At 41.6% G+C, this 27,015-nt stretch overlaps 4 protein-coding genes across 5 annotated transcripts; 1 reads left to right on the forward strand and 3 right to left on the reverse strand.

Annotated features, from left to right (window-relative positions):
• Window positions 1-245: 245 nt before the first annotated feature.
• Window positions 246-6,303, reverse strand: LOC119006317 (complement C1r subcomponent-like). Its single transcript, XM_037074924.1, has 13 exons — window positions 6,142-6,303; window positions 5,573-5,786; window positions 4,487-4,670; window positions 4,260-4,400; window positions 3,344-3,549; window positions 3,095-3,242; window positions 2,820-2,938; window positions 2,644-2,722; window positions 2,365-2,499; window positions 1,686-1,760; window positions 1,387-1,592; window positions 1,080-1,294; window positions 246-921 (listed from the first exon to the last, which is right to left on the reverse strand). The coding sequence occupies exons 1-13, from the start codon at window positions 6,165-6,167 to the stop codon at window positions 552-554; spliced, it is 2,118 nt and encodes a 705-aa protein (XP_036930819.1). The 5' UTR covers window positions 6,168-6,303; the 3' UTR covers window positions 246-551.
• Window positions 6,304-7,399: 1,096 nt separating this feature from the next.
• On the reverse strand, window positions 7,400-12,605 carry LOC119006319 (complement C1s subcomponent-like). The gene is made up of 11 exons (XM_037074927.1): window positions 12,468-12,605; window positions 12,085-12,286; window positions 11,809-11,989; window positions 11,098-11,223; window positions 10,684-10,877; window positions 9,384-9,534; window positions 9,175-9,290; window positions 8,999-9,080; window positions 8,763-8,897; window positions 8,579-8,653; window positions 7,400-8,479 (listed from the first exon to the last, which is right to left on the reverse strand). The coding sequence occupies exons 1-11, from the start codon at window positions 12,479-12,481 to the stop codon at window positions 7,671-7,673; spliced, it is 2,085 nt and encodes a 694-aa protein (XP_036930822.1). The 5' UTR covers window positions 12,482-12,605; the 3' UTR covers window positions 7,400-7,670.
• Window positions 9,442-24,545, forward strand: LOC119006366 (tumor necrosis factor receptor superfamily member 5). 2 transcript variants are annotated; one of them, XM_037075040.1, is made up of 9 exons: window positions 9,442-9,458; window positions 11,126-11,247; window positions 13,649-13,774; window positions 15,553-15,699; window positions 15,794-15,887; window positions 16,221-16,294; window positions 19,073-19,180; window positions 22,172-22,321; window positions 22,894-24,545. In XM_037075040.1, the coding sequence occupies exons 2-9, from the start codon at window positions 11,241-11,243 to the stop codon at window positions 23,079-23,081; spliced, it is 894 nt and encodes a 297-aa protein (XP_036930935.1). In that variant the 5' UTR covers window positions 9,442-9,458; window positions 11,126-11,240; the 3' UTR covers window positions 23,082-24,545. The 2 variants fall into 2 exon arrangements, with proteins under 2 accessions (XP_036930935.1, XP_036930934.1); XM_037075039.1 differs by lacking the exons at window positions 9,442-9,458; window positions 11,126-11,247 and adding an exon at window positions 12,739-13,450.
• On the reverse strand, window positions 24,348-26,989 carry rbp5 (retinol binding protein 1a, cellular). The gene is made up of 4 exons (XM_037075091.1): window positions 26,562-26,989; window positions 26,084-26,268; window positions 25,522-25,623; window positions 24,348-24,701 (listed from the first exon to the last, which is right to left on the reverse strand). The coding sequence occupies exons 1-4, from the start codon at window positions 26,635-26,637 to the stop codon at window positions 24,648-24,650; spliced, it is 417 nt and encodes a 138-aa protein (XP_036930986.1). The 5' UTR covers window positions 26,638-26,989; the 3' UTR covers window positions 24,348-24,647.
• Between the last annotated feature and the right edge of the window lie 26 nt (window positions 26,990-27,015).

Genomic DNA, 27,015 nt, shown 5'->3' on the forward strand with positions numbered 1-27,015 from the left:
AAGTATAGAGAAGTACCAAAAAGGTCAACAAAAGCAGATACTACAGTTTTTTGTGTGTTCATGGAGATAAAGTAACTAGTCCTTACAGCGTGTCGTAGACACGTAATTATTAACAACAACATGAAATAGTGGCATCTGCCTTAGTGCAGTGACAGCAACAAATGTGGTGACAGGCAGTCATAGTGGATTCTGGTAATTGTCTTTACCACAGATCTGAGCAACATAGATGAAAAGGCACATGCAAGTCATTATTATGTCACTTTATTCAGAAATGCTTTTAGGATTTTAATACAGTGTGATTACATTACAATCAGTACAACATTTATTCAGTAATTTTCTGGTTAGTTGGTTCCAAAGTGATTCCAGTCATGATAAGTAAAAGTGGAAGATTATACTCATTCACAGCTTCATCTTCACATTATGTGCTTTAAAACGGCAGATAGAGTAGCTTCAGAGCAAATTTTTGTTATTAGTATTTATTGTAGATGTTTTTGGTTTTACTTTTGTTCAACCAACATTTTCACATCTTGTTGTAATTAATAACAGTAAGTTTAATTCTCCTGCATAGTTTTGGTGATCCAGTCCAGGTAGTTGGCGACTGTGGTGTAGACTCCGTATGTTCCCTGCCGCCCGCAGTCAACCCCCCAGCTGACAATACCAGCAGCCCAGAACCGTCCATTGTCATCAGCCATGGCGAAGGGGCCTCCACTGTCACCCTGACAGGAGTCCTTCCCACCTTCAGGAACTCCAGCACAAAACATGTTATTTGTCAGACTCGGCACATTGTTCCTTCTCCTCCTCGCCATGGTAATTGAATTACTGCATGTTTCCTGCTCGACCACAGGCAGCTGCACGTACTTCAGCTTATTTGTTAAAATCCGTTGTTTCCCTTCTTCTGTGAGCCCGAAGCCAGACACCAGTCTGAAAAAAGAACGTAGAAGAGACAGTCATGGTTAACTCAATAGAAAAAAGCAAATCAGAGTTTCCTGATTAGAAGATGGTAGTGTGAAGCAAGTTCAAAGGACTGAGTTCAATGAACCACCGTACAAGCAGAGAAGACATAATAATGATTTCTTTACCCCATCATGCCAGTGACATATGTGACCCCCTCTGCTGGCAAACATATTGGCATAATGGATGAGTTGAACGTGATCGGGTGCGGCAGTTTGACCAAAGCAATGTCACTGTTATAGTTTACACCATTGGGGTTGTTGTATTCAGGGTGAACGTGGACTGAGGCAGCGAACACAGGAGAGCTCAACAGGGTTCTTACATTCGTGAGTCCCATGTAAGCCTGCAGATCAACAGCACAGGAGGAAATACATTTCAAATTCAAAAACATCAAAGCAAGGGGCATGCATATAACATCTACAGCAGTCAACATACCCGTACAGACTCTTTTGGTGCTACATTTCCTTCATGTGCGAGGACATGAGCCGCAGTCATAATCCAGCGGTCTGCAATCACCATGCCTCCTGCTCTTTGTCCATCTACACTCAGTAACACTTGCCAGGGGATGGTATTTTCTGGAGCTTCACTACCTCCAATGATCCTCTGGTAGGCAGGGATGAGGACTGTAGGCTGGCCACAGACTATTGTGAAACAGATGAACATTTCCATGAAGATTTCAAGTTCCAGTAAAACACAAAATCCTAGTCTAAGACCTATATGAGCAAAAGCAATACCTGGTATACATGTTGGACTGATAGCAATCTCGTTGTTGGATCTCCACCTTCTGTCTGCATCACAGGTGAAGTTAGCTGAAGAGTAGAGAGACGACAAAACATAAACAGTTCCATGTTTATCTTCAGTGATGTAGAGGCGCACTCTAAGGTGTGTCAGTACACTGTGACATCACCGTTGTGTGTGGTTACAGATGAAACCAAGCACACTTCTGAGAACACCTCTTAATGAAGCTTTCAGGGCAGTTATGGTTGTCTGCTTGGTCTTTCGTTACTCTTTACGTACCTGTAGCTTTGCAAGCATTAGGCCATTTATGATAAATCATATACAAATCACTCAACAGCTAACCATGCTGCTAATCACTTGCTTTAAAAATATGTATCTGTAAATATTTTTTAAATAGATTTTTTATGAAATCTGTTCCCTCGGCTTCTACTTGTTTCCTTTAATCACTCTCTGTGCAGCACTCATTGTGAAATGTACGTTAATGTAAAGAAGCAATGCAGTGGAGAAATCAGTTATTAAACTACATTACTATGCTTCGATAATGTGACACTGTTTACCATGATGAATTATACACATCAAATAAGTTTTGTCTGCAAATGGAAACTAATGGCTAGTAAAAAATTAATAGGAAAAATCAAAAACAGTACTTCATGGTGCACCAAGTGAATATCTCACCTGTTATGCCCCCAAGGAGAGAATAAAATGGTTCATTGCAGTAATACTGAACAACAGAACCGTACTGATTCTGAAATCCAGACAGGAAGGTCACGCCTCCATTCAGCAAAGGTTTGGGTTCCCCACAGTCAGTTACTGCAGATGAACGAAACAAGTTCATATTAATATTTTGCTTTTACGAGGCACAGGAAATTATCAGGAAAAGTTAATTTGTGGTTGAATCGCAAAACAACAAGTTTCCAAAGATTTAGCAATTTTCAGGGCTCAAATCTAACATACTGTGGCATTCTGGCAGAGGGAGGTGCCACTCTCCGTTACTTTGGCACATGGATGAGAAACTCTTTATCTCCTTCCCTTCCTGACAGAGAAAACAGAGGAACTGATAAAATATCTGCCCTGTATTTGTCTATGTAATGTAGGTGGCCTCTGTTGTTGTTGAGGACTAGACATCTAACCGTCATCAGCTTGTATCCTTGGTCACAGCGCACAAAGATGTAGTCTCTGTAGAGATATTCAGTCAAGGCTGGAGTGACTCTGCCCTTAGCTACTTTTCCGGGAAATGGACACTTCACTCCTGGAAACATCATAGACAAGCAGACAGTTAACATCAATGGCACACCTATAGTTATCTAGCTGTAAGACAGATGGCTAGAGAATCTATTTCAGGGATGCTAAATACAGTTTGATTGTTCACTGGCTTTATTTCTACACTCATTCCTCTCTCCCTCACTGTGTGTGCTGTAGTCCAGGCTCCAGCCGCTGCTCTGGCCGTCACTGTCAGTGTGGTACTCCAGCGTGACAGTGTTGGAGTTTGTCTCAATCAGACCTGGACTCTTTCCACCACACAGCTTCATTGGCTCTTTGTCTGGAACAGTCACCTTTTAAGAGAGGAATTACACAGCTCAATTATTGTTTGACATTATATGTTTATTGATCCAACTATTTCTATTTATAGTGGACGGAAGCTGCTTATCATTACCTGCAACCAGTGATAGAGACAGTTTTGGCCTTGCTCAGTGTCCACACTCTCAATGTGGAAGTTGTCAGTGAAGTTTAGAGAGACAGTGAAGCCAGACTCTACAGCAATGATGTACTGACAGGACACACCATGAGGTGGGGGGTCCGGGTATCCTGGACTGAACAGATGTCCCTCTGGCTCATCAAATATACCGCCGCTGCAGGACACTGAGATCGGAGAAAGATCTATCAGGTTCTTCACTAAGTGAGAGCTCAGTGTTCATACATCAGATCTAACTTTTGCTTGGATTTCGGTAATGATACAATACTATTAAACTACTAAATTAGATTAAAATCCCAAAGTACAATTGTCTTTGGTTGTAACTTTCATACAATTTGACCCATTAACTTTTACCAGGTATTTAAGAGTTGGTACACTTTCTTACTTTCTTTCTGCTGTTGATGTGTATATCTGAATGAGTCAGGGTGGCAGTTTTCCCTCTGCTTATAGTATTTATGCTAACAAAAGTTCCTGGAGCTCATTTATTAGTTGTTTGTATATCAACCAACTAATACCTTCCAGTCATATTCAAACAGGAGTAGAGTTTGTCCTGACTATCCCAAACTTTAAAGTGACTCCTCTGCTGATACAGTCACTCCAGTACCGTGTGCTGCCAGGTTAGGCTTTTGGTGTGTTGACTTTACTATGAATGTTCATTAATGTGTTTTTTAAATTGGGATTACTTCTCACAGAGCCAATGTGACTGCTCAGATTATTAGAGTCTAAAAGAGAAAAACCTTTACTGCCTAATCTAATTGGACAACTATTTGTCGTAAATGGTCAGAAATAGATGGGTTGAGTCAAAGTTGCTGAAATTTGACTGAAATTTTTCTCCTGTGCTCCACATCCTGGTTGCCCTTTTTAGTTCAATACTCACACAGACAGGTGCGCTGGTCTGAGCGCAGCTCGAACCCGTGATGACATGAACAGAGGTATGAGCCGAGGGTGTTGAGGCAGATCTGAGAGCAGAGTGGACCTGAGCCATCTGCAGGCTCTGGCAGAGAACACTCATCTATGTCTGATAATGTCAGAGACATGAAGTTAGTGGGAGGTGGTTCAATAGTGAAGTTACAGAAACGCTGACAGTTGATGAATAAGTGCTACCTATTGCCTGGTACTGAGCAGAAAAACCAAGGTTCTGGTGGCGCTCTGGGTTGCTGTCGTCAGTCTGGAAAATGAGGGTGAGTCTGTTGCCTGGAGACAAAATGGGCTCAGTGCCTGGGTGATGCCCATCAGCAGAGTTTTCATTGCCACAAAACTTTTCCAGGACCTTATCATCATAGAGAACCTGAAGGATCATATAAGGGATATTATTCATTCAGTCATGATGAGGAAAATTTAAAATGTGTCTGTGCTCTGTGAAGCAGAAGTATTTAAGTTATTTATCAAATAATTGCTGATGAAGATATAATAAACCACGCAGCATTTATCAACAGCCAAATCTTTTGATGACACACCAAACCTTGAGCTAAAATTGCATCATAAGTCTGTTGTCTTTGAATGTGAGTCTAGTCAAGTCGGCCTGTTACTCAAAAACTATTTTTCATATTAACACATGTTGATATGATTGTCAGTGATATGTCACCAAGACTTACCCCCTAAAAACTAAATGGTATTTTACTATCTTTTCAACAAACTGTAAGTTTTAACAGCAGAAAATGTACCTTTTAAATCGACAACCATCGTATGAGTAATCCATGGCTCAATTCAAACAGGATAAAGAGACATTTTTTTCTGTCTTTCTTTTGCCTCCATTGATGTCACTTAGTGGTTAAGTTACATTGCAGCCAATTTAGGGAGATGCTCTGAGTGAAAAGGTGATATCTCTTGTTCTGAATTGATGATTTTGATCATTTATTTTTTGAAGTGGCCATACAGTGTCCAGTTGTGCAATGCCAGACCAGTGGGCTGCTTTTCAAAATGTTGAGCCTACATTACCCATAATTCAGCTTAGCCACTGAGTGACATCACTGAAGGCAATTAATCAGAATACCTGCAGCTTCCTCTGGATTTGGTTTAACAGATCCAGTTGTACTTAAATGTGTTCAGTTGGTGGAGTAAACCTTTGAGACCTCAATTTTCAAACCTGAAGTCGTCAACACTGGTATATTGATTCATGCTGAAGTCTAGAACTCAAACACTTTAACAATGCTCTATTGTTTGCGATCATATGTGAAATGTGGCTCTGACTGTCAGGGCGTCGTAATGGCAGCCTGTAGAAGCTTCGATGTCCAGGTGTGTGAAGGTGAGTCTGATCCGGTATCCCTCGGGCACACTGAGGTCCCACTGTTGTTGCAGGTTGGGAGGGTAAGCCTGGGGATACTGGGGGGACTGGACCTCCCCGTACATAAGAGGCTCAGAGTCAGGAACCGGCCCGCACTCACTCACTGACACATACAGAAACCTGGAAAGGTGCATGAAACAGAGAGCGAGTTCGATCTGTTTATCAGTTTGTGGTCCAAAGTTGATGCAAACAGAAAAAGAGCAAACACTGTGACACAATCGCCACAGCTGTCGCAACCATATAATACTGTTGTGGCTTTATATATGGATACTGAGATGCATCACTCAGTCATCCTGTCAAACTTTTCTCGTCTGTAATAATGTACAGAATTCAGCACACAACAGTTGAAGTAGCAGCACCACAGTTGTAGGTATCCACAGTTAATTTTGGAATAAATCTCCAAATTAGTTTTAAAATCAACAGTAACTTTTTTTAAACAGCACAAAAGCTGATTTAAAATTCCTTCGTAACTTACCAGATGATACAGAAGGTCCACCCCATCTTTGCATCAAAAATCCGTGAGTGAATTGATCTGCTGTTGCAGGAGCAAATGTCTCACAATCAAGTGAAACATTAATGCCTCAAAGCCTGTCGTTTCCAGTGTTTAGCAACTCACTGCGTTAATGCCAGGAATATGCCTTGTTTGTCTTGGCAAAATCAAATGAACACTTGACTTTCACTTGTAGGGAAACTGCTCTAAAATAGACATTCATGAAAATCTTATGAACAAGACACCTTTGGTAAACTGCAAACAAATCGTATTGTTTAGATTCTTATCTACTCAGAAAAACTCAATATATATATTTGAAGAAAAAAAAGCTGGCCCGATTAGGCTCTGAAGCCTTTTCCTGATATTTGAATTCTGCCACCAGAGGGGGCTGTTAGACTTTCTCAGTATCCTCGGTCACAGAAACAATTGCCTGTCTCAGACATGCTGGTGAAACATTCGGTGTCCTAACAGTGTGTGAAGCAGCTGATTGAGGCAGGTGACTGCTGCTTGGCACAGCACAGGATGAATTTGACCCCATTATTGTCTTTTTCTTCGAAGCAACATCAAATTGAGACCATGTCTGACCAACCCACTGTGGCTGAAAATCATAGTCGTACCTCCTTATGGTGATGGTGAAGAAAAGCATACATTAATACAAACATAAAAATAAATCCTGATATGAATAGAGTGCAGAACATAAAGATATTAAAACTTACAGGTACATACAGCAGTAAAAAAATTTTTAAAAAAAGACAAAGAGCTTAACTGAAGCTCAGATAGATTTTAATACATCTCTGACACCACTGAGTGGTAGTAGAGCATCACCTGTTCTCCACATGCGGAAGCCTAACTTACGGGAAGTGACACCAGAACCATATTTTTTAAAGAGATAGAGTATGATTTTGTTTGCACATGATGAAGAAATTATTTATTTAACAAAGTGGGCATGTGCAGTGGTTTAAAAGAAATAATCACAAGCGTATAGCTCTTGCAGTCTGGTGAAAACGGACCCATGTGTCTTTAGCCCACATGTCAGTAAGAACAACTGTTTCAGCAGTTTATGATACAAATTAAATGCATTATCAGAGAAACACACAGCACTGACAATCATTTTGCCTTTTTCATTTGTGTTTTTTCTATAAAGTGATATATATCAATATTGGAAAAAGTGCCATGTCAAATTTGACATACTCTTTCCAACATTACAGATTTTAATGTGGTAGTGAATAATGAACCATTCCAGTGTATTAAGAAAACTCTTTATTGTTGGTTAAAATGCACATTCTCAGCAGTTGATTCCTTTAATACAAAAAAGTGAATAGTAAATAGTAATTCACTTCATGACCAGCAAAGTCATAAAGTGAATTTTAAAGTCAGTGATCAGAGTTGTTTATGTTGGTACATTTGATTACAAAGATATAGTCTTTATTTTCACTTACATTTCACAGATCTGAATCCATCTTGGCATGTATTACATCACCATGGTTAGTTGCAAAGTGATTTCTCCCACATCTTTACCCTCTTAAAGATTTTTCGGTTTCGTCTATTTTCTCCTTAATCCAATCTACATAATTCTCCACCTTGGTGTAGTAGCCCTTGTACTGTCTCTGTCGACAGGGGGCTCCCCAGGACACAAGGCCGGTCAGATAATAAGGCTCATTGCCTTCAGCCAACATTGGCGAAACAAACGGACCTCCGCTGTCTTTCCTGCAGCTGTCCTTTCCCTGTGCTCCAGCACAGAACATGTTATTGGTGAAGTGCATGCGTTTGTTGGTAGGTGTGGTGGGTGTGTTCTCACACTCTGTAAGGGGGTATACCTCAATATGTGCGTATTTTAGCTTGGAAGATGTGACAAATCTGTTCCCCTCCACTGTAAACCCAAAGCCTGACACTGTGCCTTGCTCATTGTCCACCAAGCCCCTGTTTGCCTCTGGCAGACAAATGGGAAGGAGATTTGGGCCTAAAGTCACCCTGGAAGCAAATCTGATTAGAGCGATGTCATTGTCAAAATTTGTTTGGTCTGCAACGTTCTGGATGTAGTTGGGATGAATTATGATCCTCTCACTGTTCATGACGACTATGCCAGACGATCGGTCATGTGTTAAGCTGTCGTGTACCACTCCACCATACAGGTGCAGAGAGGTTTGCGGCACATTTTCCACAACATGAGCTGCTGTAACAGCCCAGCGGTCGTTGATCAGTGATGCTCCTCCTCTTTTTGGCTCTTTTATCAAAAGATGCCATGGTATTTCTCCCTGGTTTGCATCCTGACCTCCCAAAATTCTGCCTGTACTCAAATGGTGTTTTTTAGGCTCTCCGCAGACTGAAATAAACAAAGAATCATCACAGATACAAAATTAAAAAGGAAGCATCTCTAAAGAATGTACAGTAAATATGAGAAAGTGCAAATTTTAAGTTGTACCTTCAGTGCATTTCGACATATCCGTTCTGCCATCCCCTGATTCCCATTCACCATTGGCATTGCAAGTGAAAGTGTCTGAAAGATTGAAGAAAGTGTATAAATAAAAGCAGAAAACTTTGCAGTCTTCAGAGTTATTTGAGCCAAAGAAACAGAAAAGGGCTGCAGACAAGCTTCCTATAATCACCATCTCCTTCCAGTTTGTAGTAGTCTGAACTGCAGTTCACGTGGATCTGAGCTTTGTACTTAGTGTTGGGATTTTCCGAGCCCACCAAATGAAGGATGCCATCTTTTGGAATGTCAGGTTTACCGCAGTCCACAGCTACATGTGAGAATATGTGGGGTAAAAAAGACCAAATATTAAAAAGACAGTGTAGAATAATAGGACGTTTCCTGGGGGGACAGAAAGGCAGTGGCCCTCACGTTCACAGATGTAACTGGGAGTCCATATTCCCGTAGCCTGGCATGTCGTCACGTACTCTGATGACATTGTCTGGGTGCCTTCCTGTTTTGCAAAAGGAAGAAATGAATTGGCTTGATAGTGACTCGTATACATCTAACATAAAGATATGAAACATTTTGTCACTCTGCACACTCACATTATTAACTACATAGCCAATGTCACAGGTGACTGTGACTGTTTGACCCTGAACATATTCCGCTTGCTGAGGCGCCGCAGTAGAGTGCGGGGTTACTGCTGTAGGACACGTCTTGTCTGCAATTAACCAAGGAAAAGAACAATAAATTGTCATCAATTTTCACCAAACGTTCTTTTCCTGTCGTGTCACAGGTGAGGAGGCTGCAGTACCTTGTGTCTTAAAGTGGAGAGCGAAGCCTTTGTTTGTGCCAAAGCCATCAGAGCTGAAGTGGATACGGACATGATGTGAGTGAGTGAGGAAGGGAGAGGCAGGAGGCGCGTGGCCGCAGAACGGCCCCAGAGTCCCAGAGGGTGTCTCAATCTGCAAACAACACAAGATGCTTGTTTGCAAAGTATTTCCTCCCTTATCTTGGACAGATACCACTGTCAAACACAAACTGGTGCATCATTGGTTTCATGGTAAGCTAAATGGGGACACATTTTCAGTTTTGTTTTAAGGTAGTCCAAATTTGGTATTGCCGTGGTCCAACTAACTGGATGTAGACTGTGGGTAAAAGCATGCCATTGGGCATTCCCCATTCTGATGAAGTGTTTTGACAGACTGGTTCTCCAGCACATCAAAGATCAGCCCTCAAGACTCAGCCCTCACACACCTTGAGAATTAGAACAGCGACATGCTGTAAAGAATGGGACAAAGATGGAACTGTTTTGCCACCAGACTAAACACCATGTTAACTGCACAGTGTTATAAACATATCATCCCCACTGTGAAGCATGATGGTGGCAGCTAGATAGAGGGTAAAATAAAATCCAATGCACTTTGCAAGAAATCTACAATATGTGAGAAGATGTGTTTTCCAGTGAGACAATGAGCTGAAATCTTACACAGATGAGGCTTTTAAACAACAGTCAGAGTCTAGGAATAGAGAAGAACCGCAGTGTCCTGATGTGCTGATGGAGACCAATCCACACGGACGCAATGTGTTAAACACTGACCTGGAGGACGTGAACAGTCATGCAAACAAGTATTTTGTATTCTGTGTTTGTAATCAATTAAGATCACTTTGTGAAGATCTGTTTACACGCATGTTTTATGTGGATTGGCATCAATTCTGGAGAAAGAAAGTCAAAGTAGCAACGTACTCGATGTGTTGCACTGTAAGAGTTACAACAAGAACAACTGACCCTTTAAAAAAAAGGAACACTTCAAATGGGGGAATATTTCTAGAGAAGATGTGAGAAAGGAAAAAATATATATATATATATGAAATTGATAGATTTTGGCCAAAATAAGCTGTTTACTAGTTTTCAAATCAACAGTTTCCATGCTTTAGTCTGAGCTTCCTCTTTTTTTCTCTGTTATGTAAAGTTATACCTTTTAAAAAGACACATGACTCCAGGAGGTCAATCAGTCAATCAATCAATCAATCTATATTTGTCTATATTGACACTTTCCAAATTGAGCAGGTCTAGACCATACTCCTGTGTGAATATTCTGATCAACACCTACCTTCAGTTCGTCTATGCATTGACCATCAGGTCTTTGTTCCACATCAAAATGGTCAGAGAAGTGCAGCTCCAGCTGCAGGTGATCCTCTACAGACAGGGTATACTGACAGTTGGCATTTTCTGCATACGGAGCCGGCCAGGAGGGGCTGGATATGTCACCTGTTTTCAGCCCTGACAGATCCTCAGCACAACTCACTGTGTTGAAGCAAAGAGATCTCAATCAACATAATTATTACAAAATCAAGCGTCTTCTCATCTAATTTCCCTCTTTCCCTTCCTTATTCCTCCCTGTTGCTTGCTCGCTTCTGCTTCCTCTGTTTTCCACAGTTTTCACTTCATGTTTCGGTTCGGTTCCTTCCTCCTGAATTTGACTCATTTATTTGTGCACCGTCTGTAATAACCAAAGTATTTGTACCAGTGCAAGTGTGTTTGTCTGTGTCCAGGTGGTAACCATGGCGACAGGAGCAGTAGTACCCTCCGATGAAGTTGTGACAGAACTGTGTGCATCTGTTATCAGGGTCGTCCTGACATTCGTCAAAGTCTGAGGGAGATAAATTGATGAAAGGTCAGATGTAGAAAAGCTTGCTGCAGAAGAATCATTGGAAAAAATGTTTTATAAGAAGCTCAAGTGTTGAGCAGTAAAAATCATTTTCTTGATACATTTCTTGCAGAATCTTAACCATAGTCACACACTGAATCAGTGTGTGACTATGTTATTGTACACTCAAAGGATTTATTATTTGTTAAACACTCATTTTCTAAAGAAAAGATTGTGTCAACCGATACCGATGAATTTAGATTTCAGTGAGACATTAGTCACTGCAGTCCTGTCAGTGCCTTTCAGCTGAAACTGAAAGTCTCGCAATTTACACGTTATTTCTGCTTTTTTCATTTTTTACATGAAAAACGTGTCAAACTGTTTCCAAGTATGCTTTAACAATTATAAACCATTGTGAATTGTTGTCTAAAAATATTACCTTTCCAACATCATGAATACAAAAGTTTCCACAATGGTGAAATACATCCATGTACAAACTGGGCTCTCCTGAGGAATTGTGAAAAACAATAAAGCAATTGTACACATGTACAATGGAGTTTGGTGGGACTCACCCAAACCATTTCTCACCTTGATCAGTATAAAAGCCCCTGAAGCCAGTGTGCCTCTTGGGGTTTGAGTAGTCAGAGTGGAACGAGAGGGAGAGGCAGCCACCCGGGGCAGAGACGAGCAAGGGATTCACAATGGACTGGAGTTCCTCAAATTCCCTTTTGCCGCATAGAACGGAAATGAGGTCTCCATTTGAAAAGACCTGGAAAAGACGAAAACAGGACACTATAACAGCACTGGCATCAATTAGTAGAAGTGACATCTTAACGTAAAAGCATTTAGATTTTGTCCCCTGACCTTCACCGCATCATTTTCACAGTCTTGGCTGTCCTCGAGGTCCAGGTGGATGAGCCTGATGGAGATGGTGTGACCTTTGGGGGCACACCTGCTCCAGTTTAGACTGGCATGGGGCAGGTATCCGCTGGGATACCCTGGAGACTCCACCCATCCAAGCAGCGTGGAGGAGGCCGTCAAGTGTGCGAGCAGGAGAAGCAGGAGGCTGAGGGAAGGATGGGAAGAGAGTGAAAATTGTAAAGGAAAGAAAAGGGGAAAATGTACCACAAGGTTTGGAAAGATCATCACAGAAACACAACGCTATGACCAAATCCGTCATCAACTTTAATCTTCTCGAGAAGAAATGATCTGTTTAAGAGCACTTAAATGTAAAAGTCCAAACCCACCTTAATCGCAACATCGTGATCCGATCAAATCTGTCCCGAAGTAAAATCTCTCCTTCCCCTTTTCACAATAATTGAGTCTCCATCCCTCGCCCTTCCCCGCTTCCCCCCTTTCTCTCTCACACATATTTTGCGAACGTAGGCGTTTTATAAATCTATTTGTAGATTGTGTTTTAGTGCGTTTGCAGTAACAAAGGAGTGGCTGTGGGTAAATTGGGTGGCAGGAAGACAGACTTGGCCCAAAAAAAAAAACTCTCAGATTGACTGTTACTTCATCATCTCTGTGCAGTTTTAACTCAACAACACCCCTGCAGTGGTGGGACAAAGGTTTAGTGGGAACAATGGAGATGGAGAGAAAGGAAAGGGTGTAGAGGAGAGAGGAAATGTTTCATTGTGCTGGGCTGCTTTGCGTAGTGAAAGAGTGCCAAAATCAGCCTTTGGTCCTGTAGCTCTACGGAAACACACGCACTGCTTACCTCGCAGTGAGAGGGCTAGCGCAGGAAGGAAATGAGGAGAGACAGAGACGAGAGAGAGAGAGAGAGAGAGAGAGAGAGAGAGACTGAGGGGAAAACAGCCGATAAGGGTCACTGGGGTTTTCCACCGTGTAGGGTTAGAAAAGACATGAGAAGTAGGTAAGGCTGAGTGAGGGGGGAAACATACATCCAGTCGCAGACAGCTCAGGCAGGCGGAAAGTGAGTGAGAGAGAGAGAAGAGACTGACGAGGAGTGAATGAGTGAACGTCAGAAAAAGAGGAAGATACTGCACCTTGATTGATGCTCAGTCAGCTCAGATAAGTTAGACGGCTGCCGTTTCAAAGGACAGGAGTACGTTTAGGAGAAGAGTGTACAGGAAGACGGCCGTTGAAGATATTTCACACGCAGGTGGAGGACTGTAATCGAATGGGCTACAAATGGATGTGAACATCTGTTCAAATCAGGGGAAGTTCGTAAACAAAAATAGGCAATGCTGCGATCGTTGCAAGGCAGGTCAGTCAATAACTTGGAGCTTTCATTACTTAAGTTTCTTTTCTCCTTGGGTAACAAACTTCTTTATAGGACTGTGCCCACTTTGTACTGTGTCTCCGCTCTGTGTAAACACTCAGCTTTTCAGTGTTCGTCTCGAACTGTATTTGCATGACATCTGATTCGTCCGTATATCTCTGTTTTCTCAACTCTCATCATCAGGGACATACATGAAAGCTGAGTGTGATGGATCGAAGGCGACCGAGTGTGCCCGATGTGAAGATGGGCAATACACTGCCACAATAAATCATTCGAAGAAATGTCAGGCCTGCAGGGACTGCAGTCACAGTAAGTCTCTACTGTATATGCACAGACGCACACGCTTTCCTGTACTGCGAAGAAAAGCTGTTTCCTTCCTCTTCAGACCCCCGTTGCCTTTTAATAGACTATAGATGTACGTTTCGCAATGGTTTCTTCATGTGAACGGCATCACAAATCAACATCTTCCTCTTTTCACTTTTAATCCATTAACCCCTTACTGAGACCACTTAGTGTTATAGTGTAATAATCAGTAATAAATGGTATTTACAGTTAAATTGAACCTTAGCTGATAGTTATTTCACTGTTCACAACTGATGAAATGGTTTATACATCATTTAGTGAGAAATTCTGTATCATAAAGTTGCAAATACTGTTTGTAATACTTGTGCTGGAGTTAATAAATACTGTGTAGTTCATTCATAAACATAATCTGGATGCCGTTTATAAGGTCATATATAGTTTACCGTGTATTAATGATGGTTAAAACACAGTGTTTCCACCTCAGTAACTCATAGGATCAGTCAGGGTGGTATGTGTTGCACAGTTTTCAGTTTTGAAAGATATCAAGTATTCTAAGGTAAGGTTTGGGAAAATACGTATAGTGAAGCCCAATATAAGCTGGAGTTTTTATTTGAATGTATAACTCATTATACGTTATGTAGTTTCCAGTGGAGAGCTGGAACAACGCTGTACATGAAAATATGCTGTAGAAGAGGAATAAGATGATTTTAAACAGCCTTGAAGTTAATTTCCCTTAAATTTACCTTTGTGAAAAACTGACTTTTCAAACTGAGTAGCTTTTCAAACAGTAGCTCAATATTTTGAGCCTGTTGAATTTGCACTGAGGTTGAGTGAACCAGTGGTGCCCTGAGAAATTCCTCTTCAGGGTGGTGGGATGGAGTCTCTGTAAATCTTGGACTGGCACATCGCGGGGAAGCTGCAGATTGTACGCAGTATAATCCAAAGTGGCTGGCTGGCTAGGTCTTTTTTCACATTTACCATTATGAAAAACACACATTAATGTTTAAATCTAGAGTAACTAATGTGAGTAAAAGGCATATGATGGGGGTGTTGTATCAGAGTGGCACGAGTGGCTGATATCTATGAGTGAGTACAATTTGATGTGGATCTGAGATCTGGTGAGCTTAAATTGTGATTAATCGGTTATCAGTGGTTTAAAATTTAGATTGATACAACGCTGTCCAGTTTGATATTGGATCAGGCTTGATTGAATCAAAGTCGACTGTCGGGCCTTGGCGGAGGTATGCGCTCCACTAGGAGCCATTCTAGTTCAAGTTTAGCTCCTTTAAGTCATATTTCTAAGACAGCGGAAGGACTTAAACTTAAACTGCATGTGACACATACTTGCGTTACTTTTGTGGAAATTGTAGACTTGGATTCACTTCATGGAGACTAAACCTAATGTTAAAGCTACTTGTCTAATGCTTGCACTTCACCCAACCCTAACCTTGACTTGACCCTAACTTTGACCCAAAAATCAGCTTATTATCCAGTTTGGGACTTAACTTTTGTCAACTGGTGTTGAATATGAGATGTGTCCCTGAAATTGGTTAATTAACCGTCACAGTAGAATGCCTAATCCCAACCTTTACCTAAACCTCAACTTTAAATCAAATTTTACTCTTAAACAGCGTTTTAAAGGCCTGTCCAAAACTCACTTTCCCAAAATGTCCTCACCTGCAAGTTCTAAAACTCAAACTGATTCTCACCAAAAAAAAAAGTTGGACACACAATATGGATGTGACTCTTACCAGACTGACTCTATCACTCTTTGTCTCTTTCAGGTAACAACCAGAGGTATGCAAAGACGTGTAAGACAGACGAGGACGCAGTATGCGAGTGTGTGGATGGTTATTTCTGTGCTCATCCTGGCTGTGAACACTGCAAGCAAGCAAAGCTGTGTTCTGTGGGTGAAGGGGTCAAGGTTCGAGGTAGGCTTACATTGTAAAAATGCAAAATAAATCATCATGTACTTCATTCGCATTTTTCCCAAACACTGTACAAACATCTAACTCCGTCTTGCAGCTGCTGGCATGAATGACACGATCTGTGCTCCGTGTGAAGGAGGGACCTACAGCAACGTAACAGATTCATTTTCAGTCTGTAAACAGCATACCAGGTCAGACTGCGTCTCCGCTAACACTTTTATGACTGTTATTAATGTGCAAGCAGGATGTCGATTTATGTATTGTGACCAAATGTGACTGAATCATTCATTAGTCATCCAACGACTCACTGCCAAAGTTTTTTTTTTTTTGGTCCACATCCTCAGTCTACAAACCCAAGACATCCCACATGACACCTACTGTGACTAAATGTCATCCACAGTGTAGGAATGGTGTAACTGTTTCTCGAGCTCGTCTGAAAAATTTGATGCCGTTTTAGTCAGGCAAATGTCCAGATAAACACAAACATGAATATGTATTTGTTTGTCTCTGTATGCTGTTTCCAGATGTGAGAACATCGGTAGGTTGGAGAAAACTCCAGGAACCTCCAGCACTGATGCCGTCTGTGGCGACCGCATAGGTAGGTCTCCATTTTTACCTCTAGGCTGCTGTTTCGAATGTGTATCTGTTTTTCAGATCTTAAAATCCTGCAATGCAATGTAGCGGATGTTTTAGTGAAGCAGAGAGTTCCTGTTGACCTTCAGTTCCAATATGTCATATGACCAAGTTATTGAGAGAGGAAGTAGAGTACAGATGGGAAACCATTCCAAAGAATGAGGGCAATGCAAGACACTAGTTGCATCAGTATTAGTCTCTGATGGGAGGTACTGGGACAGAGAGGATAAAGATCATAGCTGTGATTGTTGATATTTATGTACCAATAAATCAAATGACAGTATGACAGTCAGAAAGGGGTTGCTCATGCTGGCGAAGCTGTCATCTGACACTGTGGCTCCCCTCAGCTTTACACAGCTTTATAGTGAGTTTCAGCTTCAGTTTGATTCACTCTCATCACTCTTGTCAACAATGCGCATCTTTATTTTCTTTTTTTTTTTAATGAAAAAAGCTCTAGATACCCACCAATAATTGGCAACCTGATGGTGAATATACAGAAATGGAGCGTTTAACAGCTAAAGAGCCAGGTATTTCCAGCAGAAGATAAAAAACAGGGATAAAAGAGGAGGAGTGTTGGACTTGAAACACGACTAAAGGAATGATTTTTCTCTGTAACTGCTGGATGCGTTGAAAAAGCAACTGTTGCTAACAAGTGCATCACATAAGTTTAAATGGGGATGATTTGTCACATTCTGATGACACAGAGTGGCCAAGAACATGATTCATCGCAGGTTTATGGGGAAGAGACTTCTTTCACAATGTAACCTATTGAGAAAAAGTCATGGACATTCTTATTACACGTTTTGGCTACAAAGGGCAAAGTATCCAATAGTGTGATGCAAAATGAGTTTTGTTTACTGGTGTCCACAAGTAAAGAGATTAAAGACCAGGACACGTGATCCTGTGAAGGCTCAGAGAAGAACATACTTGAACCCAAACTATGGTTTGGCTCAGTAGCAGGTACTTTGAGTCAAAAACAGGAGAAGGTCAGTACCAGGAAGGCAGGTCAAAACAAGCAAATGCATCTAAAACAAAAGGGGCCAAGCAAGGATACAGAAGTCCAGCGGCCAGGACGGGGATCACACAGGCATAGTCAGGCAGGAAGAAAGAAGGCTGGAAAGCACAAAGCACAATAGACTGACTGCGAGGGAACAAGAAGAAAGGAGCCGGTATGCACACACTGCAAGAGAAGGAAACAGGTGTGCAGGTGGGCGGGAAAGGTCAGGTGAGGGGGATGGCGGGAAAGAGGTTGATGCAGGGCAGTAGGATGTGGCTGGCTCCGAATTGTCAGGAGAGTCAGTACGTGTCAAGGATGATGAAGAGCTGACAACAGCATGACATCAAAACATGCGCTCAGAAGAACTTTTTCTACTTGTGTCTTTTTCATTTTAGTCACATCAGTGTCTGAAACCGTCTCTTCTCTTTACTCCAGTCATAAAAGTAGTGAAACACATTAAATGAGCTTAATATACAGATCTGACATGTGTGTCAAATTTACCAGTGACTTTTACATGGAAACAGAACTTCTTCATAGCGCAAAAGGAAAAGGTTATTCCGACCACACGTGCTCAGAAGACAGCAGTAACTCGTGCTTTAACCCCACCTATTTATAAGTCATCAGAGACGGTAAATGTAGAGGCATGTATATATGTGTGTAAAAAACCACTCCGGCTAAAGTTAGAGGTGGAGAGTACTGATTCGACTTCTGTACTCAAGTATGAAAGTACAGGTTCTGAAATGTACTATTTGTCTGAGTTGTTCAGAAATACACCAGAAAGATATTTTAGTATTGAGTCTCATTCCCAAGACGTCACGTAGCGACATGTTGGGTTGATGAAGCGTCCCAAGCACAGCAGCACTTTGACAAAATAGGAAAATCCTTTTTCCTCTCACATGTGAGACTCCTTCTCCTCTCCGTCTGTTTCTGTCTCGTTACATCTTTGACGTCATTTGGTGTCGCGTGTGATGCGCACTGATGGGAAGGTGGCATGCAGTGACGCAAGATAAAGATAATCGATAATTCCTCTGCATGTTATGTGTTGAAAACTTGTATGATAAAGTAAATGTCATACGAAGTAATGTATGTAACACTGTGATGCCACCCACTCACTGAAGTTATGTAGTGCAGAAACAAGTGATGGTGGGCAGAGTGGCTGAGACAGAGACACCTTTCACCCTGTTACAAGACACTGTACCACTGTACCACTGTACCCATGATTTTGAAGCCATTTATTTTGGGTTAAAAAGTAACATAATGTTGCTTTAATAGGTGCTTTATAAGACACTCTAAGGGTTTGTTTTTGTCTGAAATCATAAGGTTTTAGTGTTACTAAGCATTAGTGAACTGTTTCTGCAGTCATGGATGCGTCAGACAACGATAGATACTATTAGGTGTTTGAAGACTTCTTATAAATGTTAGATGAGGTGTGACTGTTCTGGTGTCAGTGTTGTGAATGAAATGCAGATTGAATGAATTTTAATTCATACTGGTCTTTGATGAGGAACCTGCGGAAAGCTTTTTGTGTCATCATTTATAGTCACCTTCAGTTTTCATTCATCACCTCGCTGACAATATTATCAAGGCAGAGACACGAGCAGTTTTTAGTAATCGCTCACTCCCACTTAATTTACCAGAAGTCACTTGTGCAATCAGGAGGAAAACCTAATGAGAATGTATTTGGGTCCCTGTGAAAACCCCTCTCCCTCTCTCTCTCTCTCTTCTCTCTCTCTCTCTGTTTATCAGGATGTAACTGGATATTACCCGCAGGCCTGTGGTCAGGACTCGTGTTGACCGCACTCGTCCTGTTCGTTTTTATCTGCTGGAGGGAAAAACGCAAGTCATACAGACCAGGTGTGTACACTGTGTAACATGCGTAGGTGTGTTTCATCACTTTTGCTCTCACACTTAAAAAAAAAAAAATTAAAAAAAAAAGTCTTTCTGAAAGGGCGATGAAACAGTGCAAACGCTGGCCTATGCACTGCAGTTTACGCAAGTTGTCGGCCACAACTGTGAGACACAGATTGCTTTGAAGTCGTACAGTTGAAGGTCGCTGCTCGTCTCTTTCGAACATACCCACGCACTGCTTCCTTTACAGGGAATTCATTAAAAAGGTCTCTGTTTGTACCTGATTGTCTGCTACTGAATTTAAATTAAGTTTGAATAAGCGTAATTTACGTTGGGTTTTTTTTTTTGCGGAGAATCAGAATATTTACGAATCAGTACAACACAGGCAGGATAAATAAGGAGCTGTGTTACTAAACAAGCTCAGCAAACATGACAAACTCAATGGGGAAACCACATCCTGTACATATTCAGGCTGACACAGTTATTTGGTGCAGTGTGACGCACACTTCACAGGTAGCTAACTCATACTGAGAAACAGATCCTACGTATGCGGCACAGTCCCATCGTTGATTGTTTTGGCTGACGTTCTGTCATATTTCATTGACATTTGCTGAATTTCCGCTGAAGCGTGTGCCAATACTGGAAAGTACAACTATTGAGGGAAGGTCTGGCTTGAAGAAGTGTGCGGTTCTGACAATCTACTGGTTGGATCTGCGCTTCGACTGAAAAGGGCCAGTTTGAAAAGATGGGATCAGTGTTAGTTGGTAATGTTTGTGATGGTGTTTATGATTGCCAGTAAAAGAGTCTCTCTTTGTATCACAGTACATCTGGATTTTCTTAATATCTAACCTTATCAGCATTGAGGTATCTTCAAAGGATTACATACACGTGTTACTAAAAAGGACACCGGTATTTTCCCACTTGATGTAGTAGCGTGCCACGAAACATAGTTTGGGTTTTGTTCGCCAAGATATGGTTTTTGCAGCTCAAAGCACACTTTATAACCACAACCGTACTCCAGATAATCCACTTAAACAGAGAAACCAGGACTTTTTTTCATCCAGGACAGCAAGTTGTAGTACACAAAAAATGTGTTTTGCCTATTGTAACTTCGCTGTGATGTTTGAGCCCGGCAGTGCAGGATGATGTGTATGCAGACTTTCTATGCGCTCACCTTAAATCTGAGCAGAAGCTTGACATCACAACTGATACGATCCATTATGCAACTTACACATGCGTGATGTGGAAACCTGTAGTTCACATAAAACAACCGTTGATTGTTATGTTGCTATAATGCCAGAGACAAATTCTGAACCCTAAATGATAACTTTAAAAAAAACCTTGCAGGGAACTAAAACTAAAGATGTACGGAGTGATTAGATTAAACCTGTTACAGACGCAACAATGCACAGATTTGAATACAGGCGTGCGCTGAGATTTTTTTGGCTTGCTTTTTTCTAGAAATTAAAGTATAAAAACATGATAGCCAAATTAACCCGTTGGGTGCATTAGCTGGTTATGAAGCAGTCGCAGTTTAATACCGATGCCTCTACATGACCTACAAAAGCAAACAAGAAATCAACGATCACCCGGTTGGATTTCCACCCATCTATGGTTGGATAAATGATATATTATAACTATCTTTGTAGCCGCGTGCTGAGGCTGATGTTGAGGGGTCTCACAGCCTGAGGACAGACTCTGCTTTGTAGTCTGGTGGTACTGTACGGCACTAAAACAAAGCTTCCTGTCTTTCATCATCATCCTCTTTTAGGGCAGTGTGACAGCGCAGCGGTTAGCATTGCTACCTCAAGAAGGCCCTGGGTTCAAGACCCGGCTCTTCGCATGTCCTCTCCAGCTGCCTTTCACAGTAGAAAGACATAGAAGTGAAGCTACTTGGTCACTCTAAATTGCCCATAGGTGTGAATGGTTGTTTATCCATATATGTCAGCCCTCTGATGAACTGGCAACAGGGTGTACCCCGCCACTCGATGAAAGGATAAGCGGTTACAGATCAATGAATCATCCTCTCTTGTCCACAAGGGTAAAAAGAGCTGAAAGTTTCTTAGTAGCTTTAAATAAGATGTTGGTCACCTTTATGTAGCAATTTGGTTAGACCCAACGAGGTATCTACAAGGGTGTTAGACAAGACAGATGATGATGATGATGCAAAGCAAAGCCCCTTATCATTTCAGGTGAAAGTGTGCATTAGTGATAAACATTACTTAGTCAATTTGCCATTAATCAAATAACCACAAACTGACCCCCTTACACACAATGGATGAGGGCTCTTGGCCTGGTTTGTACTGCATTTCTGCTTCATGTAGGTTTGAGTGGTGGCACAGAGAGAACTCGGCTTCCTAACGACTTCATTGGAATCGAGCGTTGACAAAAAGCACTTCAGAAAGTCAAACCAATGACTGTTTGGAAAAAACTGAACATACATAGAGACATTGGAGAATCGATTAATGCTTCACAGGCAAATCTACAAGTTTTCATTGAAGAGTTTTACACAGTTTTCCACTCCATGTGCTTTAACTGCTGTGAGTCAAATCCGACCACAGCCTCTTTCTGTGAAAAAGGAAACTACAAACTTCTTACAAACGACTGTCACACGTACAGGAGTGTGAGTGTTTGATCCTCAGATAATGGAGAGGAGTATCACTCTGATATTGAGTCATGACGACCTGTTCGAAATTTACAGATTTATTAAAGTACAAATTACGAGGACGTTTTCCTAGAAAGACAATTTATGTAAAAGTCATATTTTATCAGGATCACACTTCATGTCTGAGTGACTGTATTTTTTTTAAAGATTCAAGTGCCACCTATAGGTCAATCAGTACCATAGCCAATAACAAGTTGCCAAGTTAAAACTTGTTAAGTTGCTTTATTTTGATGCAACTCAATCTCTTGATCACGATCATAAAGTTATCCTTGTAGGAGTGATATTGAAGACTTTTGTTTTTTATTTTATTTGCGTTATCTTCTGTGTGACAGCCAGCCCACCTGTTCCAGTTACTTTGGTTGATATGGCTCCAGCGGCACCCGCCAGTCCACTGGACCTGCCTTTACCGACCACAGAGCTGAAAAGTTACTGCCAAGAGAGCTGCACTGTAGACGGATGTGATTTACCACTGATTAAGCAAGGTACTGTAAACTGTAAAAAATACTATTTGAATACTATTAAAAAATATTTTTTGTGGTTTAGGTTTTTTTGTTGTTGTTTGTTTTGTGGCATTTTTATGCCTTTGTCAGAGGTTCTGACCAGAACTGAGATTAGAGACGTCTCAAGCCAGACTTAAATCAGCAACACTGTGGTTCATGGTCAGTGCCTTTACTTTTAAAGTGTAAGTCTACCAAATTACACACTTAACTTGTGTGTACAAGTCTAGAGGGGTAGTGCTGCAGTTGGGGGAAAAAAGGTGGTATAAAGCTGTTTTCTTTGCATGTAATCTGAAAAACTGCCTCCAGTGTTGTCACTCAGTGGCTGATGGGTAATGCAAGAAGAATTTGTGGCCCGACCATTAGCTGAGACACTGTTCATTTTCCCTTTAAATTGTCATCATTCTGTATATTAGAGTGAAAAACATTCCATGCTCATAAATGCTTTTAGCCCTATTAAGAGGGCCATAAACCACAGAGACCAAAGAATTTGATGTGACATTACTTTGAAGGATGATCACACTAAATATTGATTTTTTTTATATTCTCCTCCTCAGATGATAATGTGGTCACTGACAGCCCTCAGGACAGCGTGGACAGCTACAGTCCCATAACTCCATTCAAGGTTTCAGTTTCATTCACTGAACCCAGCCACAGGAATGGAAATGCTGTACACTGCAACAGCTTCTTCAGGACCCACTCAGAGCCACAGGAGGACGAGTGGTGCGGGGACATAATCAAGTAAAAGTTACACCAACGTTTACTCGGAGCCACAAGGTCTCACTCCAGGGTAGAGACAGTCCTCAAAGGGGACCTACAGTATTTATACCAAAGAAAAAGTAAAGTTTGCTGCCCCCTGCAGGACTTTAATGACAATTTCAGCACCAATAATGTGATATTTCTGTGTAAAGCCCACTGGTGCAGCTCTGTACTTGAGTATTTTCCTATGATGTGAATTAGTCTTAGATGGGAGCTTCACAAGTGTTTTTACCACCAGCTCAGTGGTGTCTCTATTTAAAAATAACTATATTTTATATATCTTCTAGAGTCAAACTTTAGACAAATCTCATGAAAAGACCAAAAGCAACAGCCAGCAACAAATGTGTCAAGTTTGTGTGTGTTGTCAAAGCCTGATGTGGCTCATCCTTAAACAGAGCTCCATTGTCCAAAAAAACTATTTAAAACAGCTGAATGAGCCACACTGTTGCACTGGGTGACTGTGTTACTTCATCACATCGAGGAAGGCACTGTAGTTTAATCAGTCAAGCCCATGTTTTGCTGCTGAAAAAGCGTTCACTAAATGTGGCTCAATCCACAGCAGAAAATAGTCCCCGAGAGATTCTGTTTTATACTGCTGAGTCAGCAACATTTGGTAAAAATAACAGCGCTCAGCTGTTTTGGAAAAGGATCGTTTGTTTGAAAAAAGTTCAACAAAATATTTTGGCCTGTTTTTAAACTACATCTTTGTAAGAACAAACGGGCCTGAGTGCCACATAGAAGTCAGAAAATGAAAGACGTTTGTGTTGAAAATGTTAAAACACGGTAATCAGATTACTTTATTCACTACAATCTCATATCAAAGTTGCAGTTTTACCTCTCTGTTTATAAATTCAAATTAAATAAATCACCTCCATTTCATATTTGTGACTTTCACCCCTCGTACATACTGGGGCCACATTCCCACACAAACGATCGTTGGTGTTTTCATGGGATTTGTTGACAATTGGAAAAATACAATACTTCTTGTTTTAATGTAATGTAATGTAAAATGTGTCGTAATTTTATTTCTATGAATTTCTAATTTAATTTATATTGTTCCTACCATGTTGAGAATTTGTACATGAAAAATGGTTCAAGCAACCAAACAGTCCGTTTTTTTTAAACGTACATTGTCGTGAGAACTTCTGTTGACTTTCAGTATTCATAAAAACTGTATGAAGCGTTGGAGATATGCACCAGTAATGCTGCTGCCATTTAAAGTCTGAGGAATGAGGCAGCAGTGACACCCAGCAGATGTATGATTTGTTTATGACATTATGAAGACAGATGCAGGAGGAAGCACGATGGGAATGTTTACACAAGTTCTTCTGTTCCGCTTCTCTCTTCTCAGTTAATACCATCGGACAGAAACATACAGATCAGTGATTTTCACAGATATTCGGTCTCATGTGATGCTTCAAACTAATGTTGATTTAAAAAGAAAAAAAAACAAAACTATAAACATTATTCAAATGTTGTACCATGTCCATCACTATATTCCATTAAGAATAAATCGAGGTTGTCCACTAAAGAGAAAAATTCTTCATTTACTTCAATCAGCCTTCTTGAAGACTTGCTTGGCCACCACGCCTTGAACTCTCATCTCCTGCAGAGAGGAAAATGACCAGTGAGGAGGAGGGGAAGGAGGGGGAGAGGAGATGGAAGGAGGGGAGGGGATGGGGGTGAGGAGTGTAAAGGGTAGTTTGGCACATCAAGGGAGCGTTAAATGAGTGATGCACAAACCTGGGAGTGTATCCAAAATTCAATCCCGTCCCCCCCTCCCCGCTCCCCTCCCCATCCTTTGACCTCGTAATCCGTCTCCCACTCCTTCTCCATCTACTTATCATTCCCCCCCCCCACTCACTCTCTATTAGCCTCTCACTGCTCCCTTCTCCTGCTTTGTGTAACCTTTAAAAAGAAAAAAATCCACCATTTTAGAGCCCTGATCCTCACTGGCATTTCTTTCCCAATTCTCTCGACGTCAACAACGCGTCCCTTTGTCCTCGCTGCAACGAAGGTATTAGAAATCCTGCGAGAGCTGTTTATAGGAACAATACTGATTGTTTTAAATCTTAAGCGCCACTTACAGATCATCCATAAGCTTGAAACCCTTAAAATGAGCAGAACTAACCCTCTCCCTTGACTCAAAGTTGTTGTTGCACTTAATTAAGACGTGCATTCAACAGTCTTCCCCCTCTCTTGTGTTCGCCTTCCTTTCTCTCCCCCCCACGGCTCCACGAACCTTTTCATAAAAGTACCTCTCCCCACAAAGACAGCGCAGTGCAGCTGAATAAGGCGATGAATAACTTCCAAACTCTGCCTAATTTGCATGTTCTCCCCTCGGTTAGCATATCTATTATGGCATCTTTTTCCTTGTCCATTTCCCCTTCTCCCTCTTTTCTTTTCTTTTCTTTTCACATCCTCACCAAATGCAGCTTGTCGCCCTCCAGCCAGTGCGTCCAGCCTCGTCCTTCTTTCTCCCCTCGCTGTACACAAACCAGGTTGTTTCCATCCCAGCTCACCGTAGTCTACACGGGCACAGAGATGCTTAATGCGTGTAATTAGTATGTAAAGTAGCTCACAAGTTCGATCACACAGGGGACAAGAGTCTTTGTGCGGTGTGAAAAGGGTCACTGTGGATTCAAACCCATTTATTTTCCTGTTCTTTTTGCCTCCGTTTGCTCTTTTCTCTCGTGTTTGGTAAGATGACGATGCTGATACTGATTCATGCACTGGTTTCATGAAAGGATTTGTAATCTGAGGACTATGAATGGGTTTTTTTTTTTTTCACTGCCAGGCTTCGAGCAGCAGGGGGTGGTTACAACACAGAAATCACAGCGGTGGGAGGGTCGACTTCCCTGAGACATTCCAAATTAAAAACACACAAAGAGGCAAACTTGTATAGCGAGCAGTGATACTTTATATCCACTGCATTAAGAGGCCTGTAAGCATGTCCACACATGTCAGCACGTGTATTCATAAACACACCTGGCAGGTTCGACCGTCCACCGCCTGCAGATCTTCAGTGAACTCTTCCCCGATTTTGAAATCCATGTTGAAGTTCTTGAAGGTGGTGATGGTGCGGATCTTCATGCTTCCTGTGGCCGGGTCGTGGATGATGTCTTTGGTGGGCTTCAGCAGACACACAATCTTCCTCAGAGCAAAGTTGATATCTGGAATTCATAAGAAAATCAGTAGAACATGAGCCTGGGAGACAACTGAGTGTGGGTGTGTGTGGAGGAGTCTGGGGTCACAGAGAGGACACAGTGGTGACTTCATTATTCTGATGTGTGCTGCTGCAAATGAAAATGAACCACAGCATTGAAATAAATGACGGGGATCACTGTTGAGCAGAGCACAGATCAACAAAGGAATACATATATGCAACTTGTTTAAAAAAATAATAATAGCAAAGGCCAACACAATTGTATAAAAATGCACACTTATGCAACAATCAGAGCCTTACCTAAAGCTGCGAGGTAGGCGTCCATATTATCCTGTTCCACCATGTGAAAAACACCGGAGTAATTGGGCTTAGACATGTTGATCCACACGCGCTGAAATCTCGACTTTCCCTCCTGCTTTTCTTCGACTCGAGTCCGGATCCCTCAGATGAGCTGCCGCCTGGTTTTTAATATCAGTTTCACTGACGCAGCGTCTCTGGACAAACCCTGGGTCCGACGGGAATGTGCGTAAAATGAGCCTGTTGCTGTTCCGTCGCTCGGAGTCTGAAGCTCGGCTGCTCCTCACTGGATGTATGTGACTCTTCTCTGGTGGAGACTCGCGCTGGATGTGTGGAAATGGTTTCCAGGCAGCTGTGACTCAGTCGGAGTGTTCTTGCAGGACCACATGCAGGGGGAGGATCATGCATCTGTCTGTACTCAGAGGGATCATATGCAGGCAGAGGCGGTGCCTTGGGT

This window comes from Acanthopagrus latus, chromosome 17 (genome assembly GCF_904848185.1).
Source record: "Acanthopagrus latus isolate v.2019 chromosome 17, fAcaLat1.1, whole genome shotgun sequence".
Lineage (NCBI taxonomy): Eukaryota > Metazoa > Chordata > Actinopteri > Spariformes > Sparidae > Acanthopagrus > Acanthopagrus latus.